We start from the raw sequence: 20,777 nt of genomic DNA, 5'->3' as shown, positions 1-20,777 counted from the left end.
ATGTGTACTATAAAAAAACGTCTGTGAATGCATGAACACATTAATGCTGTGGTTTGTCTGATCACGTGTCTAAACTGATTGTATTAATTGGATGGTTGTCACTGATCTGCAGTATGAACAGCATGATCTTATTGTAACTTAGTAGGACCGTTCCTCTGTGTGCCAATCAGATCATGTGATTGGAGGTTTACTGGGAATACAGTCCCTCCAGAAAATTGTGATTATGCGATCGCATGATTCAATGCATAATCAGCCAAAGTGGTGGCTGCATTTTTTTTAATACACCGCACAAATTGCAGATTTCAACATGAAAAATATGCAGGCCTTGCTTGATGATATGATCCCCGTATTTTCGTAGCAAAAAGTCACATATATCTTATGCTGCGTTCACACCAGCCGCGGTAGAGGCGTCAAGCGTTAGTGATTGCAATGTTAATTCAATGTAAAGATGCGTTTACGTGTGTCTGGAGGTCTCGCGGCAGGAATGAGGTATTTAGTGCGGTAGATGCGAATCCGTCTCATTCGCTTGTCTAGTTTGCAGGAAACGCGCGAGTTGAAAAATCTGAACTTTGGCAGTAAATCGTGCCGCGTTAACCAATCAGGAGCTTGCTCTAGTAGTGACGTGATTACAGGAAGTGAGCGGAGTCGCAGAAGCCCCTGCCATGACGCGAATTTACGAGTGAATGTCTCGAATGACTACAATGTCACGTGCAGCTTTCACGCGCGAATGAAGCGAGTAAACTCAAAATGTTCAAGCGTCCAACTAATTGCAAATAGAGCATTTTTGCTGCCTTTACCGCGTTTGGTGTGAATCCAGCATTAGCAGAAAGCTGAAAAATTTTGCATTTACTTCACATAAGCGCAGCCATGTCCCCTGTTGCTATGGGAACTATGAAGTGACGTACTTATGCGAAGTGAACAAAATTGAAAAGCAGCAAACCCCAACCGCAGTTTTTGCAAGTTCCCGCAGTTTTTGCAAGTTTTTGCCCGCAACAATCACAAAAAAAAGCATTTTTCTGGAAGGACTAGAAATTGTTCAATTTCAAAACAAGACTATAGGTAACATCCTAGTACCATTCATATAAAGTAATATTTAGTGTAATAAAATCTGTGAAAATCTTTGTGTAACTGGACTAACCTCCGTTTGGATCTACTATGCGGTCTCTATCGGATTGTAGACTGAGACCTTGTTCACCTGTCAGTCTAAATCCAATTTTGGTGCATATCTGATTGGAATCCAATCACATTTAGAACGTGTGAATGGCCAAAAACCGCATGAAATCGTTTTTTTTCTCTAATCCGTTTCAGGCTACATCCAGAGGTGGTTTGAAATCCGGTTTAAATCGCATTTCTAATAAATCCATTTCATTCTGACCGCTCTTATCACATTTGTGTAGCTTTTTGGTAAATGCAACCCCAGCACGAACTTTGGAACAGTCCATTTCTGACGAAATGATAGGGGTGTTTGGGAAAGTCCATGTTTTGGGGAATATAGTTTCTACAACGTCAGACGTCAAGGCAGATTGTCGTGCCAGTACGACGTCATTGCCATAGATAACGCAGAACACAGCAAAACGCTACAGGATGCACAGATCGGATCTGAACAGTTGTGATACACAATATGGACAGTGAGTCTGTCAGATCAGATATGCACCAAAATCAGATTTGGACTGACAGTGTACAAAGCTTTTACGCTGGTGGCCGGCATATGTTTTCAATTGTTTCCAATGGCAGCGCTGCGTTTTTCAAAAAAGCCAGCAGCCGGCATTTTTTTCCGCGCTGAATGTCAACTCGTCAATGTCAGTTCTCACACGCCCGTCCAATCACAATGGAGGAGGGGCGGGAGAAATATCACAACAACCAACCGGCGCATCATACAACAACTGATAAACAAAGCAGGAGTATCACAGCGACCAAAGCGCTCGGCAGTCGGCTGAAAAAAGCTGGCAGTCGGCGTCTGCGTGACATTTTCAGACGCGCTTAAAAGCTTTGGTGTGCACACCCCCACATAAACCAATTAAACCACAGAAAAATCTGGTAAAAAGCACAGAGCGACGCCTCAAAAACTGTCTCCTAACTTACTCACAATCATTGTGATCTCCTGCAGATCATGTCCACCATGGTTTATCCTCATGAAGAAAGACTAGAGAAGATGACACAGGAGGAGATCATCTCCAGCACCAAACTGGTTATCCAGGGCCTGGAAGCTCTGAAAAGCGAGCACAACTCTATACTGAAGAGTCTTGTGGAAACCATCCAGTGTTTGAAGAAGGATGAGGATGCTAGTTCAGTTCACGAGAAGTCGAATCTTCTCCGCAAGTCTGTGGAGATGATCGAACTGGGCCTAGGTGAAGCACAGGTGAGGAATGATAGTGCTTTTTAGTGTGCCTTTACAATGGCACTTGTGATTCCTTGCATGTGTTTCTAAACCGTTCAGCCCTAATAGAAACGAATTGATGAAAAGTGAATTTGTTAGAAAGTTATAACTGATGTTTGTTTCAGGTCATGATGGCTTTGGCCAATCACCTGGGCACGGTGGAGTCGGAGAAACAGAAGTTACGAGCTCAGGTGCGACGGCTCTGTCAGGAGAATCAGTGGCTGAGAGATGAGCTGGCCAACACCCAGCAGAAACTTCAGAAGAGTGAACAAAACGTCGCCCAACTAGAAGAGGAGAAGAAACATCTGGAGTTCATGAATCAGCTAAAAAAATACGACGACGGTGTCTCAGAAGCGGTGAGATTCTTGCATGTCAAACTTACACGTTTGAATGTTTATGTTTTAGGTATCATATATAAAAAAAAACAGACAGAAACACACCTGATACACGTGCTCCGATACACACCTTGATGATCAAGTGCTTTAAACATCTTGTTTAGTTGAAAACCTAAAATATGACTGTTTATGCTGTAAGAAATCTTACATTGTATACTAATATTACAAGCAGACCTACTGTGCGTTCACACCAGACGTGGAAGAGGCGGCAAAAACACCCTATTCGCAGGTAGTTGGACCCTTAAACAGTTTTAGTTTACTCTCTTCATTCGCACGTGAAAGCCCTGCTTGAAATTCTAGTCATTCGAGACATTCACGTGTAAATTTGCGTCATGGGAGGGGCTTATATAGCTCAAATTGAGTAAACTTACCAGATTGTTCGACATCCTCAATCTTCCAAACAAGTAAAGCTGCTAAACAACTAATGGATAAAAACGATAAAAAAATAGTTGTTAACGGATTTCATAAATACGCGCAAGCTCAATTTTACTTCATACAACGTTAGTTGTGCACTTATTCATGTGATCTTCTGACTAGCCGACCAGCTTGGTTAAAAGCACGAAAACAAAAAACGCAAACGAATGCTGGTTAATAAAGGTTTAATTTCCTTTAATATAAGTGAGTTTTGTATTTGTTTAAAGGAATAGTCTACTCATTTTCAATATTAAAATATGTTATTACCTTAACTAAGAATTGTTGATACATCCATCTTCTGTGTGCGTGCGCGTGGGCGCTGGGGCGCGCTGCGACACTTCGATGGCATTTGGCTTGGCCCCATTCATTCGGTGGTATCAAACGGAGATGAAGTTAGAAGTGACCAAACACATCAACGTTTTTCCTATTTAAGACGAGTAGTTATACGAGCAAGTTTGGTGGTACAAAATAAAACGTAGCGCTTTTCTAAGCGGATTTAAAAGAGGAACTATATTTTATGGCGTAATAGCACTTTTGGGAGTACGTCGACTCGCCTGAAAAGTCCGCTCCCCTTCTCCCTCTCATAATGGGAGAGGAAGGGTGTTACTGCGCCGAGTCAAAGTACTCCCACAAGTGCTATTATGCCATACAATATAGGTCCTCTTTTAAATCCGCTTCGAAAAGCGCTACGGTTTATTTTGTACCACCAAACTTGCTCGTATAACTACTCGTCTTAAATAGGAAAAACGTTGATGTGTTTGGTCACTTCTAACTTTATCTCTGTTTGATACCATTGAATGAATGGGGCTAAGCTAAATGCTATCGAAGTGTCGCAACGCGCTCCAGCGCTTACGTGCACGCACACAGATGATAGAGGGATGTATCAACAATTCTTAGTTAAGGTAATAACATATTTTAATATTGAAAATGAGTAGACTATTCCTTTAATGGTTGTTGGATTTTCATAAAAATGGTAATAAACCACAAGCATCTGTTTTAAAGTAAGGGGGAAATCCAGGTTTTTATTACAACGCATGTATATCACCACTTTCATATCATAATGGCTTATTTATTTTATTAATAACAAATAATCTTAATATTCATCAAGGTCTAAAGCTGAAGATTAATAGTAATTTATTAATCTGTGGCAAAATTCTCAGCACATCCCTGAAGACTTTATTCATTTTGTTAATTGATATTTTGACATTTAAAGATTTTTTACTATTTAAAAGATGCACAAACTTTTTTTTATTTAAGGCTTAAAATATCTAAATCAAAAATTTTATATTAGTAAAACTCTGTACTAGTGTGTGGCTTTTGCACTTTTAAAAGTACACTTCTACACGTGAATACCCTAATTTAGTGCCTTATTTAGCTATAAATAGATTAATCGAAAAAATAATCGCCTGATTAATCGATTAAGAAAATAACCGATTAAGAAAATAACCGATTAAGAAAATAACCATTTAAGAAAATAATCGCTTATGAAAATAATCGTTATTTGCAGCCTTACAAACAAGATCCTTTTAATTCCTGTAAAAGTACTAAGATGTCTTGTGTAGCGATGATGATTGTCTCCCATTGTTGTTTTGTTTTTCTGCTTCCGCTAGCTTCCTGTAATCACGTCACTGCCAGAGCCAGCTCCTGATTGGTTAACACGCCGCGGCGCGAAAACCTGCCAAAGTTCAGATTTTTAAACTTGCGCAGATCATGCGGCAACACTAAATTCATGTGAAATGCGCCGCAGGATGCTTATTTGCATCTTTGCATTGACTTAACATGTCGCTTAACGCACCGCCTCTTCCCCGCCTGGTGTGAACGCAACATTAGAACTCTGACTTTACAGAGACGTTAAGACGGCTCTTAAAACCAGGGATGCCACACACATCCTAAAAAGTGAAGCCAAAACATTTCGATCTCCCCCTGGTGGCTGGCTGCAGTATAGGTCATAAACCTTGCCCTCTCCATGTCAACGAGTAGGTCTTGAGCCAAACATAAAGACCAAATTACGCTTCAAAGAAATTTTTCTTGCTGGTTTTAGTTATTTCTACGTAAGGTAGTTATTAGATTTGTGTGTTTGTGACAAATGGGAAAATGGGAGGGGGATCCTTGATACCACTGCACGCCTCACAGTCACAAATGACATCAGTACAAGATGTCAGCGGCCATTTTTAAGATATTTTGGCTTTGTTATTTTACAGTGGAAGTCTGTTGAGAGACTTGAAACCCCCATTTCATTTATGTTTCATGAAGGGCTGATGGATCTAGTTTTTTGAATGAATGAATGAATTACTACATTAACATGAGGGCTTGTAAGACTACGTAACACAGTGTGTGTAACACAGAATTAAATATTATAAAGGAAATGATGGAAAAGCAGCACAGTGAGATTAACAGACAATTAAAGGTGGGGTGCATGATTTTAAAAAAACACTGGAGTCGAGCCGAGTACCAAAACACACTTGTAACCAATCAGCAGTAAAGGGCGTGTATACTAACCAACATCATTGTCTGGGTTGTGTATGTGTGGGGCGGGTCTATCAAAAGAAGGTCCAGATTCTATTGGGGTAGGGGCGTGGTGATTTCAAATGTCAACATTGGCTTTCAGAGATCATGCACCCCACCTTTAAACCAAACAGGTTGTTTAAATATTACTTGTTTATATTGGCCTTGATTTTATTATAGGGAGATAAAACTAGTGAAACTCCAAAAGACCCACTGGACGATCTGTTTCCTAATGATGAAGATGAGCAAGGTACACAAGTATTAACATAATTGAAGACTTTTGTGATCTGTTTATTGTGTGTCTGTGAACTCACAATGTGTTTCTCTCTATTCAGGCCCACACCAGCACAACAGTGCAGCAGTTGCTGCCGCTCAGCAGGGTGGGTACGAGATACCGGCCCGTCTCCGAACCCTTCATAACCTGGTCATCCAGTATGCTTCTCAAGGCCGGTACGAGGTGGCCGTGCCGCTCTGCAAACAGGCTTTAGAGGACTTGGAAAAAACATCTGGACACGACCATCCTGATGTAGCCACTATGTTGAACATCCTGGCTCTGGTTTACAGGTAAATGTGTGCGTGTTCATGTGTGCTGTATGTGCCAAAAATAAACATCCACTTAAATAAATCTGAGTGTATTAAGCCATGTGGTTCTGGTTCAGGGATCAGAATAAATACAAGGAGGCTGCCCACCTCCTCAATGACGCCCTGTCAATCAGAGAAAAGACCCTCGGTAGAGACCACCCAGCAGTGAGTATCACAGAGACCATCAGTCTATATGCTTTACACTTCACATGAAACTGTCGTAGATATTCGAATTGTCACACTGAACTCAGGTCAGCCTTCTTTCTGTGGTTTCGTGACATCATACAGGTTGCAGCCACTCTGAACAACTTGGCCGTCCTGTATGGAAAAAGAGGAAAATATACGGAGGCAGAACCTCTGTGTAAGAGAGCGCTGGAGATCAGAGAAAAGGTGTTTTTTTAAACACAATCTTATAGCAATTTGTACGCATTTAACAAGGTGCCTAATACATATGAATTCGTATGAGCAACTTTTGCGTTTTTGCCGAGAGGCAACTTCTGAAGTTTTTTGTAACTCAACCGTTTAAAGGTGCAGTGTGTAAAGTTTAGCAGCGTCTAGTGGTAAGGTTGTGAATTGCAACCAATGGCTCAGTCCACTGCTCACTCCTTGCTTTTGAAACGCGTAGAGAAGCTACGGTAGCTGCCACCGGAAAAACATGTTATCGTCGGAGACAACTTAGTAAAAAAGTTTGTCCGTTAAGGGCTTCTGTAGAAACATGGCATCACAGAATGGCGACTTCCACGTAAGGGGACCCTCTGTGTATGTAGATAAAAACGTCTCATTCTAAGGTAATAAAAACATAACGGTTCATTATTAAAATGTCTTTATACACTCTTGATAATATAGTTTTGTATATTATTTTCCATTTCTGTCAAGAGATCCTTCTAAAAATTACACACTGCACCTTTAAATTATGTTAAAAGAAAACACCACCGTTTTTCAATATTTTACTATGTTCTTACCTCAACTCAGACAAATTAATACATACCCATCTTTTTTTCAATGCGTGCACTTAATCTCTGTACAGCGTGTCGTGAATGTGTTAGCATTTAGCTTAGCCATTCATATAATATAACAATCATAATATAATCATATATATATATATATATATATATATATATATATATATATATATATATATATATATATATATATATATATATATATATATATATATATATATACTTATACTTATAAAGTGTTACTTAAAGGGACATTTTCCAGCTCCCCTGGAGTTGAACATTTGATTATTACCGTTTTGGAATCCATTCAGCCGTTATTTTTGGCGCGATGCTAATGGTCTAATCAGATTTAATAGATTATGCTAAGCTATGCTAAAAGCGGAATCGCCAGACCCGTAGATCAGCTGAATGGATTCCAAAACGGTAATAATCAAATGTTTAAGTCTATGGGAGCTGGAAAATTTGCATATTTTTGAAAAAAAAATAGAGCATTCCTTTAAAACCATATAAAACACTTAAAGGTATGTGACTATACAAAAAATGATACTCACTCAAGTAAAAGTGTTGCCACAGTTTCTTCTATCTGAACGTCCTTGCTGTAACTGTTCATTCACCGTTTTTTCCCATAACGCTCAGGTGTTGGGCCGTGATCATCCAGACGTGGCTAAACAGCTGAATAATTTGGCTCTGCTGTGTCAGAATCAAGGGAAATATGAAGAGGTGGAGTATTATTACTGCAGAGCTCTAGATATCTATGAGACGAAACTTGGACAGGATGACCCCAATGTTGCCAAGACCAAAAACAACCTGGTAAATCTCAATCTACATACAGTTGAAAGAAAAAGTATGTGAACCCTTTGGGCTTACTTGGATTTCTTCATAAATTGGTCATAAAATGTGTTCTGATCTTCATCTAAGTCACAACAATAGAGAAACACAGTCTGCTTAAACTAATACCGCACGGTAAGACAGATTGTCTACAAATGGAGAAAGTTCAGCACTGTTGCTACACTCCCTAGGCGTGGTCGTCCTGTAAAGATGATTGCAAGAGCACAGCGCAGAATGCTCAATGAGGTGAAGAAGAATCCTAGAGTGTCAGCTAAAGACTTACAGAAATCTCTGGCACATGCTAACATTTTTGTTGACAAATCTACAATAAGGAAAACATTCAACAAGAATGGACTTCATGGGAGGACACCACGGAGGAAGCCACTGCTGTCCAAAAAAAAAACATTGCAGCACGTTTGAAGTTTGCCAAAGAGCACCTGAATGTTCCACAGCACTAGTGGCAAAACATTCTGTGGACAGATGAAACCAAAATTGAGTTGTTTGGAAAGAACACACAACGCTATGTGTGGAGAACATAAGGCACAGCACACCAACATCAAAACCTCATCCCAACTGTGAAATATGGTGGAGGGGGCATCATGGTTTGGGGCTGCTTTGCTGCCTCAGGCCCTGGATGGATTACTGTCATCGATGGAAAAATTAATTCCAAAGTTTATCAAGGCATTTTGCAGGCCATCTGTCCACCAACTGAAGCTTAACAGAGGATGGACGATGCAACAGGACAACGACCCAAAGCATAGAAGTAAATCAACAACAGAATGGCTTCAACCGAAGAAAATACGACTTCTGGAGTGGCCCAGTCAGAGTTCTGACCTCAACCCGATTGAGATGCTGTGGCATGACCTCAAGACAGCGATTCACACCAGACATCCCAAGAATATTGCTGAACTGAAACACTTTTGTAAAGAGGAATGGTCCAGAATTTCTCCTGACCGTTGGGCAGGTCTGATCTGCAACTATAGGAAACGTTTGGTTGAGGTTATTGCTGCCAAAGGAGGGTCAACCAGTTATTAAACCCAAAGGTTCACATACTTTTTCCACCCTGCACTATGAATGTTCACATGCTGTGCTCAACAAAAACACGAAAACTTATAATGTATAAGTGCGGTATTAGTTTAAGCAGATTGTGTTTCTCTATTGTTGTGACTTAGATGAAGATCAGAACACATTTTATGACCAATTTATGAAGAAATCCAAGTAAGCCCAAAGGGTTCACATACTTTTTCTTTCAACTGTATATGCATTAGTTCTACTTTGGCCAACATGGTCACTTTGAAGTATAATATGTGTACATTTGTAATATTTATCCAAACTTCCTGTGCACATATAGCATGTATACCAATCAATATTGTGTGCGTTTATCTTCTCTCGTAGGCGTCGTGTTATCTGAAACAGGGCAAGTACAAGGAAGCTGAAATTCTGTATAAGGAGATCCTGACACGTGCTCACGAGAAGGAGTTTGGATCTGTTGATGGTACGATCATTTCTAGATTACAGCACTTTAGCATTACTGCTTTATAACACAAGTTTTCTTTCTGTTCTTCATTTTTCTTTTTCTCTTTTTGGCCATGTTATAAAACTGTTATCGCTCCCCATCTATACGAATTGATGACTTCACCAGCGGATCTCCCGCCTCACGTCTGATCTCTGATTTACAACCAATCAGCAGCAGAGTATTCAGAGAAATCAAGGAGCAAATCTAGAGATTTTTCTCTGTTCACCATATAGACAACATTTGTCTGAAACATTAAAACACTTAAAGTATTCAAAGTTTGCAGAAACTAGGGTCAACTCAATGTTACAATTAATTGTATTGACATAATAGGTACACTGTATAGTATCTGTTTTGTTTTGTTTTGTGTGTGCACAACTGCTGTAAAGATGACAGCAACGCATTAATACAGAGCTCTGCCTACATGTGCCAAACAAATTATTCAAAGTGAACATGACAAAAAAATGAAAGTGAAAGTATGATGAAAGAATGCATTGAACAGGTGCATTGTATTTGTTTTTCATTTCCCTTGTTTTTACTTCTGCTTTTTTGCTTTCAGTGCTGATCACACACACCTAATTGTATATTATTAGAGTCATATGTGATTTTTGTCTTTTCAAAATCTCATAAATATATTTAGAGGAAAACACCACCGTTTTTCAGTGTTTTGCTGTGTTCTTGCTTCAACTTGGATGAATTAATATACGCCTATCTTTTTTTAGTGTGTGCACTTTTAATCTTTGTGCGGCGCTTCGTGGGTGTGTTGGCATTTGGCCTGGCCCCATTCATTCCTATGGCTCCAAACAAGTAGTGTTTGGTGGCTTCTAAATTCATCCGTGTTTGGATCCTAGGGAATGGGTGGGGCTGGGCTGGATGCTGGCACATGCATGGGGCGCTGTACAAGGATTCAGTGAACGCATTGATGAAGGATCGGTATGTATTGATTTGTCTGAGTTGAGGTGGGAACATAGTGAAATGTTGAGAAATGGTGGTGTTTTCCTTTAAGATTTCACATGCTTTAATTTTGATAATTTTGTGATCTTTTTATATTGGTTTTACACAGTTCATTTCAATAAATCAACGTGCATGCTTGTATTTTGTGAGCACCGTTTTTATAAACACATTGATGTGACATACAGTTGGAAGAATTAAATGAGAAGATAATATCAGGTGAGGTGTAAATACAAAAATTTTAATAAATGTTTAATGAATATCTTTCTAACATATCAGATCTTTGTAAATGGACAAATTCTGATCACTGAACGGCTAGTAAATGATCATATTTTCATGTTTGTTCAGTTCACTGAAGTAAATAAAAACATTTTCATACAGTAATAATGGTTGCTTTACACATCATATACATGTAAGTTCTTGAATCAATGCTTTTGTTACTACTTAGAAGTGAAAAAACACAGCAGTACCCTAATAAAATTCAGGGTCAAGACACTCAAGATGTGTTCATAATAAGGAAATAAAATGTTGGAATGAAATTTTTGTTAAGAATGACTCGATTCTTGTAAGATCTTATTATAGTGAAACATATTTTTCTGTGTCTACAGTTCAAAATAAGCCCATCTGGATGCATGCTGAAGAAAGAGAGGAGAGAAAAGTAAGTATTTATAAATACAGCTGCTAATATATATACACTCACCTAAAGGATTATTAGGAACACCTGTTCAATTTTTCATTAATGACAATGGCCCCTTAGTGCCAATTAGGCATCGCTTAAATGCCACGGCCTACCTGAGCTTTGTTACTGACCATGTCCGTCCCTTTATGACCACCATGTACCCATCATCTGATGGCTACTTCCAGCAGGATAATACACCATGTCACAAAGCGCAAATCATTTCAAATTGGTTTCTTGAACATGACAATGAGTTCACTGTACTAAAATGGCCCCCACAGTAACCAGATCTCAACCCAATAGAGCATCTTTGGGATGTGGTGGAATGGGAGCTTCGTGCCCTGGATGTGCATCCCACAAATCTCCATTAACTGCAAGATGCTATCCTATCAATAAGGGCCAACATTTCTAAAGAATGTTTTCAGCACCTTGTTGAATCAATACCACATACAATTAAGGCAGTTCTGAAGGCAAAAGGGGGTCAAACACAGTATTAGTATGGTGTTCCTAATAATCCTTTAGGTAAGTGAACATGAATATCTGAATGATTGACAGCTCTGAGGTCTCTCCCTCTCTCTCTCAGGGACAGATAACAGAAGGAAAGCATGGAGAATATGGTGGCTGGTACAAAACCTGCAAGGTGAACAGGTATGATATTAATTTCCGAAAGAGTTGTTTGTAAAGTTATGGCCAATATTTCAACTTCAGTGTCTTGACCATGTATGACACTGTGTTAGACTAAGTATCATCATATGCGCAAAAAAAACCCCACTGTCTATAACAGCTCAAATACCACACAATTTAGTAAATAAAATGCATGCATGTACTTTTAAACCCTTGTTGTGAACATTGTTTGAATTATACATTACTGTAGACACCATCAGGAAAATATACGAACTGATAAGTCAAGATAAAATAAGTTTCGATTTAAAGGGGACATTTCACAAGACTTTTTTAATAAGACTTTTTTACATTAATCTTTAGTGTCCCCAGAGTACGTATGTGAAGTTTTAGCTCAAAATACCCCACAGATAATTTATTATAGCAAGTTAAAATTGTCACTTTGTAGGTGTGAGCAAAAATGCGCGTTTTTGGGCGTGTCCTTTTAAATGCAAATGAGTTGATCTCTGCACTAAATGGCTGTGCGGTGGTTGGATAGTGCAGATTAAGGGGTGGTATTATCCCCTTCTGACATCACAAGGGGAGCCAAATTTTAATGAACTATTTTTTCACATGCTTGCAGAGAATGCTTTACCAAAACTAAGTTACTGGGTTGATCTTTTTCACATTTTTTAGGTTGATAAAAGCACTGGGGACCCAATTATAGCACTTAAACATGGAAAAAGTCAGATTTTCATGATATAACCCCTCTTAATAATTTTCACCATTTCCAATCTTAACAGACAGTGGTCTTGAATGCTGAAAAATCTGAAAGTGCAAAACAGCTCTTTATTCAATAACAGCTCCAACCTAATCCTACCTGACTTTACCAGAAGTTTAGTGCTGTCCTTTAAACAGGTTTTGTATTCAGTCCCACAGTAAACACCACACTGAAGAACCTCAGCGCTCTGTACCGTAAACAGGGTAAACTAGAGGCGGCTGAGACTTTAGAGGAATGCGCCATGAGATCCCGCAGACAGGTATATCATCTATAAACATCATACAGTACTTACATACAGTACTATACAATAGATACACTGTTACGTGATGAGAAACCTGATGATGTTTGTGTTAGGGAGCATCAGTCGATCCTCAGAGAGATGGTGGCAGAAGACGAAGCACTTCATCTGTGTCCAGTATCAGATATGACTGCAGCAGTGAGACTGGAGATGAGGGCAGTGTGGAGTGGAATGGGGTGAGTGACTTTAATACTATACTAAAAGATGTTACTCGTCAATTCTCACCACATTTTAAAAACAGAACAATTCACAAAATAGGTTTGTTATGTTTAAAAAAAGAAAGAAAGAAACTGAACATTGAAGATTAAGACAGAGGCCCTGTCCCAAATGGCGCACCTCATGTGGACTTTCAGTCTCGTGGCCTTAAATTGCATGTGCTTGCTTAGTCTACGAGTCCGTAGGGTGTCCCATCTGTCATTTTTACGCTACAAAGTGTGCTCTTCAGCACTCCCTTTGCACCCTTGATATGCGGTCTTCTGCTGCAGGCTTCATGCACTTTACCAACCCAGACGTCCTTGCAAAAGAGCAATCAGACAACGGATGGGAGGACAACTTCTCTTCTTATTTCCGGCCTGACACTTGAGTCTGTCCCAAAATATGACTCCAGTGCTGAGGAAGTCCATCCATATGTCCGGAGTGTTCCATTTGGGACGGGGCCAGACTCGAGTGTCACGCCGGAAATAGGAAGAGAAGTTGCCAACAGTGTGAACTCCTCCCATCCGTCGTCTGATTGACTTCTGGGTTGGTAAAGTGCGTGGAACCTGCAGCACACCGAAGACCGCATCAAGAATGCAAAGAATGCGCTGATGAGCACACTTCGTAGGGTAAAAATGATAAATGGGACACCCTATGGACTCGTAGACTAAAGGCCGGGATATACCTTTTTTCCGCGTCTGGCTCGCGCGCGCACGTGTCTGCGCAGCTTTCCAAGTATACTCCCCGTGGCTACACGCGGATGGCCGCGTTCAACATTATACGCAATACAAATGATTTCTTATTCAAATTATTAGTCTAACAGGCCGTCAGTGCAGCACTGATTTGGCGACATTTACAGTACATTAAAACATTAGAATAGGTGAAGAAAAATAACTGATCCACCATTGCAAACACAGTTTAGAACAAACAAGACAACTAAGAACAGGAATCAAACATTATGGTAACAAACATGATCCACAGCTTTCTGTTCTTGGAAGAAGTAAACGTTAAAGAAAAACGATAGTGCGTGTGCAAATGCTGTCTATTTCCTTTGTATAATTGTTTATAGTTAGTGAAGTGTCCTGTCTAAATATTTTCACGCGCATGCGCTGTCATACGCGGACTGTTGGCGCAATGTCCGAAAATGACGTCATGCGGACGGCGCGCATACGCGGACGTCCCTAGTATACTTTCGGCTTAAGCGAGCAGGCGCAATTAAGGCCACGAGCACCAACGTCCACATGAGGTGCGCCATTTGCGACAGGGCCAAAGTATACTCAACCGCGGCTACGCGCGGAAGGCCGTGTGCGACACATATGCAATATAAATGATTATTACTCTACCAGGCCATCGGGGCAGCACTGACTCGCAACATTTACAGTAAATTAAAAATATAGGATAAGAAAAGTAGCCGATATGCCATTGCAAAAAAGTTTAGAACAAACAACAAGAAAACAAAGAACAGGAATCAAACATTATGATGACGAAGAAGTGAAAATAAAAGAAGACGATGGTGTTTGTGCAAACCATAGACTTTAAAAAAAGTCCGACCATGGGCGCTGCCATGTTACGTAAAAACGTCAATTTGGAGCCAGGGCATGCGCAGAAGGAATCGTACGTGGAGCCAGAGGCAGAGCCGCGAAATCAAACTTCCGCCCAAACGCTAGCATGCCCAATTCAACCACGCCATTCATAAAGACACGCCCTGTTATCATCAAATTACTTACTAAAATGAACCTTATCACAAAAATTAATAATTGCACATGCACTCACCTAAAGGATTATCAGAAACACCATACTAATATTGTGTTTGACCCCTTTAACCTTCAACACTGCCTTAATTCCATGTGGCATTGATTCAACAAGGTACTGAAAGCATTCTTTAGAAATGTTGGCCCATATTGATAGGATAGCATCTTGCAGTTACCACATCGCAAAGATGCTCTATTGGGTTGAGATCTGGTGACTGTGGGGGCCATTTTAGTACAGTGAACTCTGGAAACTAATTCGAAATGATTCGAGCTTTGTGACATGTAGGGATGCTCCAATCTGGATTTTTGCAGCCAATACCGATCACCGATTTGTAATCTTCATGATCGGCCGATTCCGATACCGATTTTTTTTTAAAGCTGATATGCAAGCTCTTTGATGACTGTAACTGTTACAATCTTTCTAAATAAAATAATACCACGTATGTTGCCTTTGTTATATTACTTGCAGTAATTAGGTATATTATTGTTTTAATAGAGACTCAAATAAATAAGCACAACAAATATTTATTCTGCAAAGAGAAATTTTATATGGCTTTAAAAAGGCTTATGTCTCCTAAAAGTACTGAAAATAAAACACTTCATAGACTGTATACTGTAATATACACGCATTCGTATGAAGTATAAAAATTCTTTAGTCAAGAGCAGAGAGTGATTTTATTGAGAGATGAATTAGGTTACTGTAGCTTTAAGACGTGAGAGAGAGATCGCTCTGTTCACGTGCACTGATGACAGGCTGCTGTGTGAGTGGGCGGCGGCTGAACGCAGACAAGCAGCTGTGAGGAAAATTAAAGTTTAAACGCTCAAAACTTTAAGACGCATGCAAATAAGAAACTTTTGACATGAGGATGCAATTGTCCGTGATAGATATGTGTTGTATACGCTGTTTGATGGGGATGTGAAGACGCCTCGCGCTGTTTACCGGAGCGCGTCCTCCGGTAAATACGCATATCTCTGTAAAGGCAAAGAGAGACATACAAATCTGCACGCTGCACATGAGCAACAGGTTGCAAAAATGCTCGCGCTACGTAAAAAATGTCTTTTATTGCCGCCGCATTCAGGATCCTTTTGATGACAAAAGTAAACACAAAGATCGGTTTATGAGATCGGCAGATTTAGCGAGCACCGATCGAGTCATTTAATGCCATTATCGGCCGATACCGATCGGCGGCCGATCGATCGGAGCATCCCTAGTGACATGGTGCATTATCCTGCTGGAAGTAGCCATCAGAGGATGGGTACATGGTGGTTATAAAGGGATGGACATGGTCAGAAACAATGCTCAGGTAGGGCGTGGCATTAAAACGATGCCCAAATTGGCACTAAGGGGCCTAAAGTGTGCCAAGAAAACATCCCCCACACCATTACACCACCAGCCTGCACAGTGGTAATAAGGCATGATGGATTCATGTTCTCATTCTGTTTACGCCAAATTCTGACTCTACCATCTGAATGTCTGTGAAATCGAGACTCATCAGACCAGGCAACATTTTCAACTGTCCAATTTTGGTGAGCTTGTGCAAATTGTAGCCTCTTTTTCCTATTTGTACTGGAGATGAGTGGTACCCGGTGGGGTCTTCTGCTGTTGTAGCCCATCCGCCTCAAGGTTGTGCATGTTGTGGCTTCACAAATGCTTTGCTGCATACCTCGGTTGTAACGAGTGCTTATTTCAGTCAAAGTTGCTCTTCTATCAGCCTGAATCAGTCGGCCTATTCTCCTCTCGCCTCTAGCATCAACAAGGCATTTTCCCCCACAGGACTGCCACATATTGGATGTTTTTCCCTTTTCTCACCATTCTTTGTAAACCCTAGAAATGGTTGTGCGTGAAAATCCCAGTAATGGAGCAGATTGTGAAATACTCAGGCCAGCCCGTCTGGCGCCAACAACCATGCCACGCTCAAAATTCCTTAAATCACTTTTCTTTCCCATTCTGACATTCAGTTTGGATTTCAGGAGATTGTCTTGACCAGGACCACACCCCTAAATGCATTGAAGCAACTGCCATGTAATTGGTTGATTAGATAGTTGCATTAATGAGAAATTGAACAGGTGTTCCTAATAATCCTTTAGGTAAGTGTATATCAGCGTGATAACAACTACCTTAAGGGACCAAAACATCTTTCAGAAAATTTTATTGGAAGTGTAAATAATCTTTTTATTTAGAGCCGAGTCCTGCTCGTTTGCATGGAGAGTGCCGGGTTTATGACTTGTACTGCAACACTTTTTACTGTACTCTATATAGTATTCATTTCTTTCCTCTGATGTGTCTCATCTGTGTTATGTTTCTATCTCATCTGTGTCTCTGCATTATAGGATTAAACTCATCTTCTCATCTTCTTCATCACTGTCTGCTTCTACATTAAACGACATCTGTCTGATCTGAATGAATCCTCAGGTTTCCTCTCTGCTCTGTGGCGTCTCTGAAGAGCTTTAACTCTTTCCAAAGTCTGATGGGATATCTTACATTCCCTGTCTGTCTGTCTCTGTCATGCCTGATTCTTCTGCCGACATTTTTGATCGGTTTGCTTTTTCCTCTGTTCTTTGTCTTTATTGTACTCTTGTGTAATATTGCATACAGTGGCAAGAAAAAGTATGTTAACCCCTATATACACATTGTTTATTCCTAGGGGTTTACATACTTTTTTCTTGTCACTGTATATTTATATCATTACATTAGCACAATTAATAGCACAATTATTGTTATATACAACTAAATGTAATGATATCTATTGCTGCAGGATCATAGCAGGTATTTCTGGTAATTCCACATATTTAGCCTCATGAATAAAGTAAAATGTTTTATGACATGAAAACCCTGGTGTCTACAGTACAGATCCACACCTACGTATGTTAACCTTTAATCTACAGTGTTAATATGTAATATCAATATGAGCGCATATTTATATACAAGTAAAAGGAACGTCTATATGCAAATATACTATGATACACAGATTATCAGTTAGTCTCATAATGGCATGATATGTTGGTAATACCTTCTGCGACTTTGCACATATACCAAAATACAACAAAATCACGTGTCTTTTACATATTAAATCTACGTTTTCTTTGTACATTATCATGGTGTTAAGAAAGGTTTATTGAAGAAACATTGATTTTGAGATGAATGAGGGCAGCTCTTGTTAAATGATTAGTCCATTTTCTTAAAAGAAAAATCCAGATGGTTTGCTCACCACCATGTCATCCAGGGTGTTGGTGTCTTTCTCTGTTCAGTCGAGAAGAGATTGTGTTTTTTGAGGAGAACATTGCAGGATTTTTCTCGTTTTAATGGACTTTAATAGACACCAACAGTTAATACTTGACTCGGCACTTAACGGTTTTTTTCAACGGAGTTTCAAAGGACTATGTACGATCCCAGGCGAGGCATGGGGGTCTTGTCTGGCTAAACGATTGTCATTTTTGACAATAGGAATGACAAATATGCACTTTGAAACCACAGTTTCTCGTCTAGGAAAGCGTCAGCATGACCTCACGCAAAACATCATGACCTCAAGAGGTCACAGAGGACGAATGCAAAACTCCGCCCCAGTGTTTACAAGTGTGTTGAAAGAGGACCGTTCCGACGTTGTTGTATGTCAACTGATACTAATTAATGTCTTTGTGTCAGTTTATTGTTTAAAATGGTCCGCAAATGTGCGTTTTATATATGTAACACGTGACCTCCCTACGTCACTACGCATTTACGTTAGGTCGCGCTGGACCGGACCTAGCCGAAAGGTTGTGGTTTAAAACTGCGTATTTTTTGTTTTTCTTGTCAAAAATGACGGTCGTTTCGCTAGATAAGACCCTTATGACTCGTTTGGGATCGTTTATAGTGCTTTGAAACTCTGTTGAAAAAAACTGTTAAGTGTTGACTTAAGTGTTAAGTGTTGGGCTCTATTAAAGTCCATTAAAATGAGAAAAATCCAGCAATGTTTTCCTCAAAAAACATAATTTCTTCTCGACTGAACAGAGAAAGACATCAACATTTTGGATGACATGGTGGTGAGTGGATTGTCTGGATTTTTCTTTTAAGAAAATGGACTTTTCCTTTAAGAGTAACACACAATACGAGAACTGAAGATATTAGTAGATGGACAACACATGACATAACTTTACATTAAAATATACGTTGTAATGTTCTGATCTAAAGATGTATCCTTACTATCCAAACAAACTATATAACCTAAGTGAATAAACATCACGCTATAGACTTTTTTAAAGGTTTTCTGTATTTGTTTATCACTCTATTCACGTGGCATTGCAGGTTAGAATAGCTCTGTAGTTTATTCATTTAAGACCTGTGATTGTGGATTTATGGGATGTTTCCTGTGTGTTTGTGGCTGTTTCTGCATGTATTCATTCATCTTATGACATTATGATAACCTAATAAAGATTCAAGAGCTGGGCTTCTCTGTCTCTGTCTGTATGGAAATAAATGTGAAACACTGAGAAAATTGCAACATAAATAAAAGTGGTTTTATGTCCAAGGCCCTGTTTACACCTGGTATAAAGATGCGTTTAGTCGATCAAATCACAAGCAGGTGACGCTAAGCACGCGTAAACGGGGTGTGAACCATTTTGAGCTCGTCCACTTGCGACCACATTCAGAGGTAGTCGAAAACGCTTTTGACCGTGGTGTAGAGTAGACGCGCATATGGTTCAGTATGTTCGAGCAAACAAAAATCTCTGCCTATCTAATGTGTTATTTACCGTTTTTACATCAGTCCTTACTTCTAGCATCAACCCACAGTGTTTTGCGCGGTCTTTAGGCTATCATTTGTTAAAGGGACACTCCACTTTTTCGAAAATATGCATTTTTTCATCTCCCCTAGAGTTAAACATTATATTTTTACCGTTTTGGAAACCATTCAGCCGATCTCCGGGTCTGGCGGTACCACAATCCATTGAATCTGATTGGACCGTAATAATCAAGGACTTTGCTGCCGTAACATGGGTGCAGCAGGCGTAGTGATATTACGCACTGCCTGAAAATAGTCCCCTTGGTAACTTTCAATAGCAGGGGACTGTTTTCAGGCAGTGCGTAATATCATTGTGTCTCCTGCAGCCATGTTATCTTGATGGCTCTACAGATTATCCTATCAGATTGTCCCTTCGTGTGAGGTGTGTTAAGAGTGTCCAAACCTGATCGGAAAAACACCGGAACAGCCCAGATCGCGAATCGTAAATATTAAACATGTTTAATATTTACTATCAGAACTCCTGATGTGTGTGGGGAACCACGAGGACAAACGCGTGTACGCTCTTGATATTATCACGTGAAACGAAACAATATCCAATCAGAAAGCGAGATGATGGAAGACAGAAGCAGTCATGGCGCAGCACAAAGAGAAGTGGATGCAAAGTGAATTTTTACAGACCATGTTCTCGCTTTCTCCATGAATTCACCCAAACCCTTTTATTTTTTTCATTGAATTTTCGGTGACAATCATTCCAAACACTATCAATGAAATTTCTTCCTGCAAATCGTCAGCCATGCTTATTCTGAAGTCTCTCGAGATTTTGCGAGATTTCCTGTGTTCACAGTCGAGACTCTGGTTGAAAATGTGTTTGTGTGTGGTGTGCTGTATTTGACACATGATGGCACACCACACACTATAGCTGCAAAACCGTTAAATTTAGGATTTTTTATCCTCATGTTTGTGGTCTATAACATTTTGAAAATCTTATAAGATATAAAAAATTGTTTTGTGTGCACCCAGCATTAGAAAAAATAACGCAAAGTAACGTAAGTATTACTTCCATGAAAAGTAACTAAGTAACGCAGTTAGCTACTTTTTGGGGGAGTAACTTAATATTGTAATGCATTCCTTTTAAAACTTTTCCCAATTGGCAAGTTCATAAGTGGTGTCACTGATTTGAGGGGGAAAAAACACGAAATGGCCGATTTTCAATATACAAAGTAATTGTAGA

The 20,777-nt window shown here is 39.7% G+C and overlaps 1 protein-coding gene across 3 annotated transcripts in view; it reads left to right on the top strand.

Annotated features, from left to right (window-relative positions):
• The window catches only part of klc4 (kinesin light chain 4), a 50,579-nt gene that overhangs the window by 27,599 nt on the left and 2,203 nt on the right, over positions 1 to 20,777 (top strand). For 2 of the 3 annotated variants that reach the window (XM_055217651.2, XM_055217650.2), the window contains 12 exons: positions 2,108 to 2,359; positions 2,503 to 2,733; positions 5,872 to 5,941; positions 6,027 to 6,255; positions 6,351 to 6,438; positions 6,562 to 6,663; positions 7,872 to 8,045; positions 9,459 to 9,558; positions 11,136 to 11,185; positions 11,787 to 11,851; positions 12,735 to 12,843; positions 12,939 to 13,058. In XM_055217651.2, coding sequence (XP_055073626.2) covers positions 2,111 to 2,359; positions 2,503 to 2,733; positions 5,872 to 5,941; positions 6,027 to 6,255; positions 6,351 to 6,438; positions 6,562 to 6,663; positions 7,872 to 8,045; positions 9,459 to 9,558; positions 11,136 to 11,185; positions 11,787 to 11,851; positions 12,735 to 12,843; positions 12,939 to 13,058 — 1,587 coding nt within the window. In that variant the 5' untranslated portion in view covers positions 2,108 to 2,110. Of the gene's footprint in view, positions 1 to 2,107; positions 2,360 to 2,502; positions 2,734 to 5,871; positions 5,942 to 6,026; positions 6,256 to 6,350; positions 6,439 to 6,561; positions 6,664 to 7,871; positions 8,046 to 9,458; positions 9,559 to 11,135; positions 11,186 to 11,786; positions 11,852 to 12,734; positions 12,844 to 12,938; positions 13,059 to 17,159; positions 18,018 to 20,777 lie in introns of those variants that run through there. The other variant, XM_055217652.2, reaches the window with a different exon arrangement.

The sequence above is a fragment of the Misgurnus anguillicaudatus genome, chromosome 23 (genome assembly GCF_027580225.2).
Source record: "Misgurnus anguillicaudatus chromosome 23, ASM2758022v2, whole genome shotgun sequence".
NCBI classification, from domain to species: Eukaryota; Metazoa; Chordata; class Actinopteri; order Cypriniformes; family Cobitidae; genus Misgurnus; species Misgurnus anguillicaudatus.
Note: the sequence above shows the minus strand (reverse complement) of the source record. Positions and strands in the feature narration are given on the sequence as shown.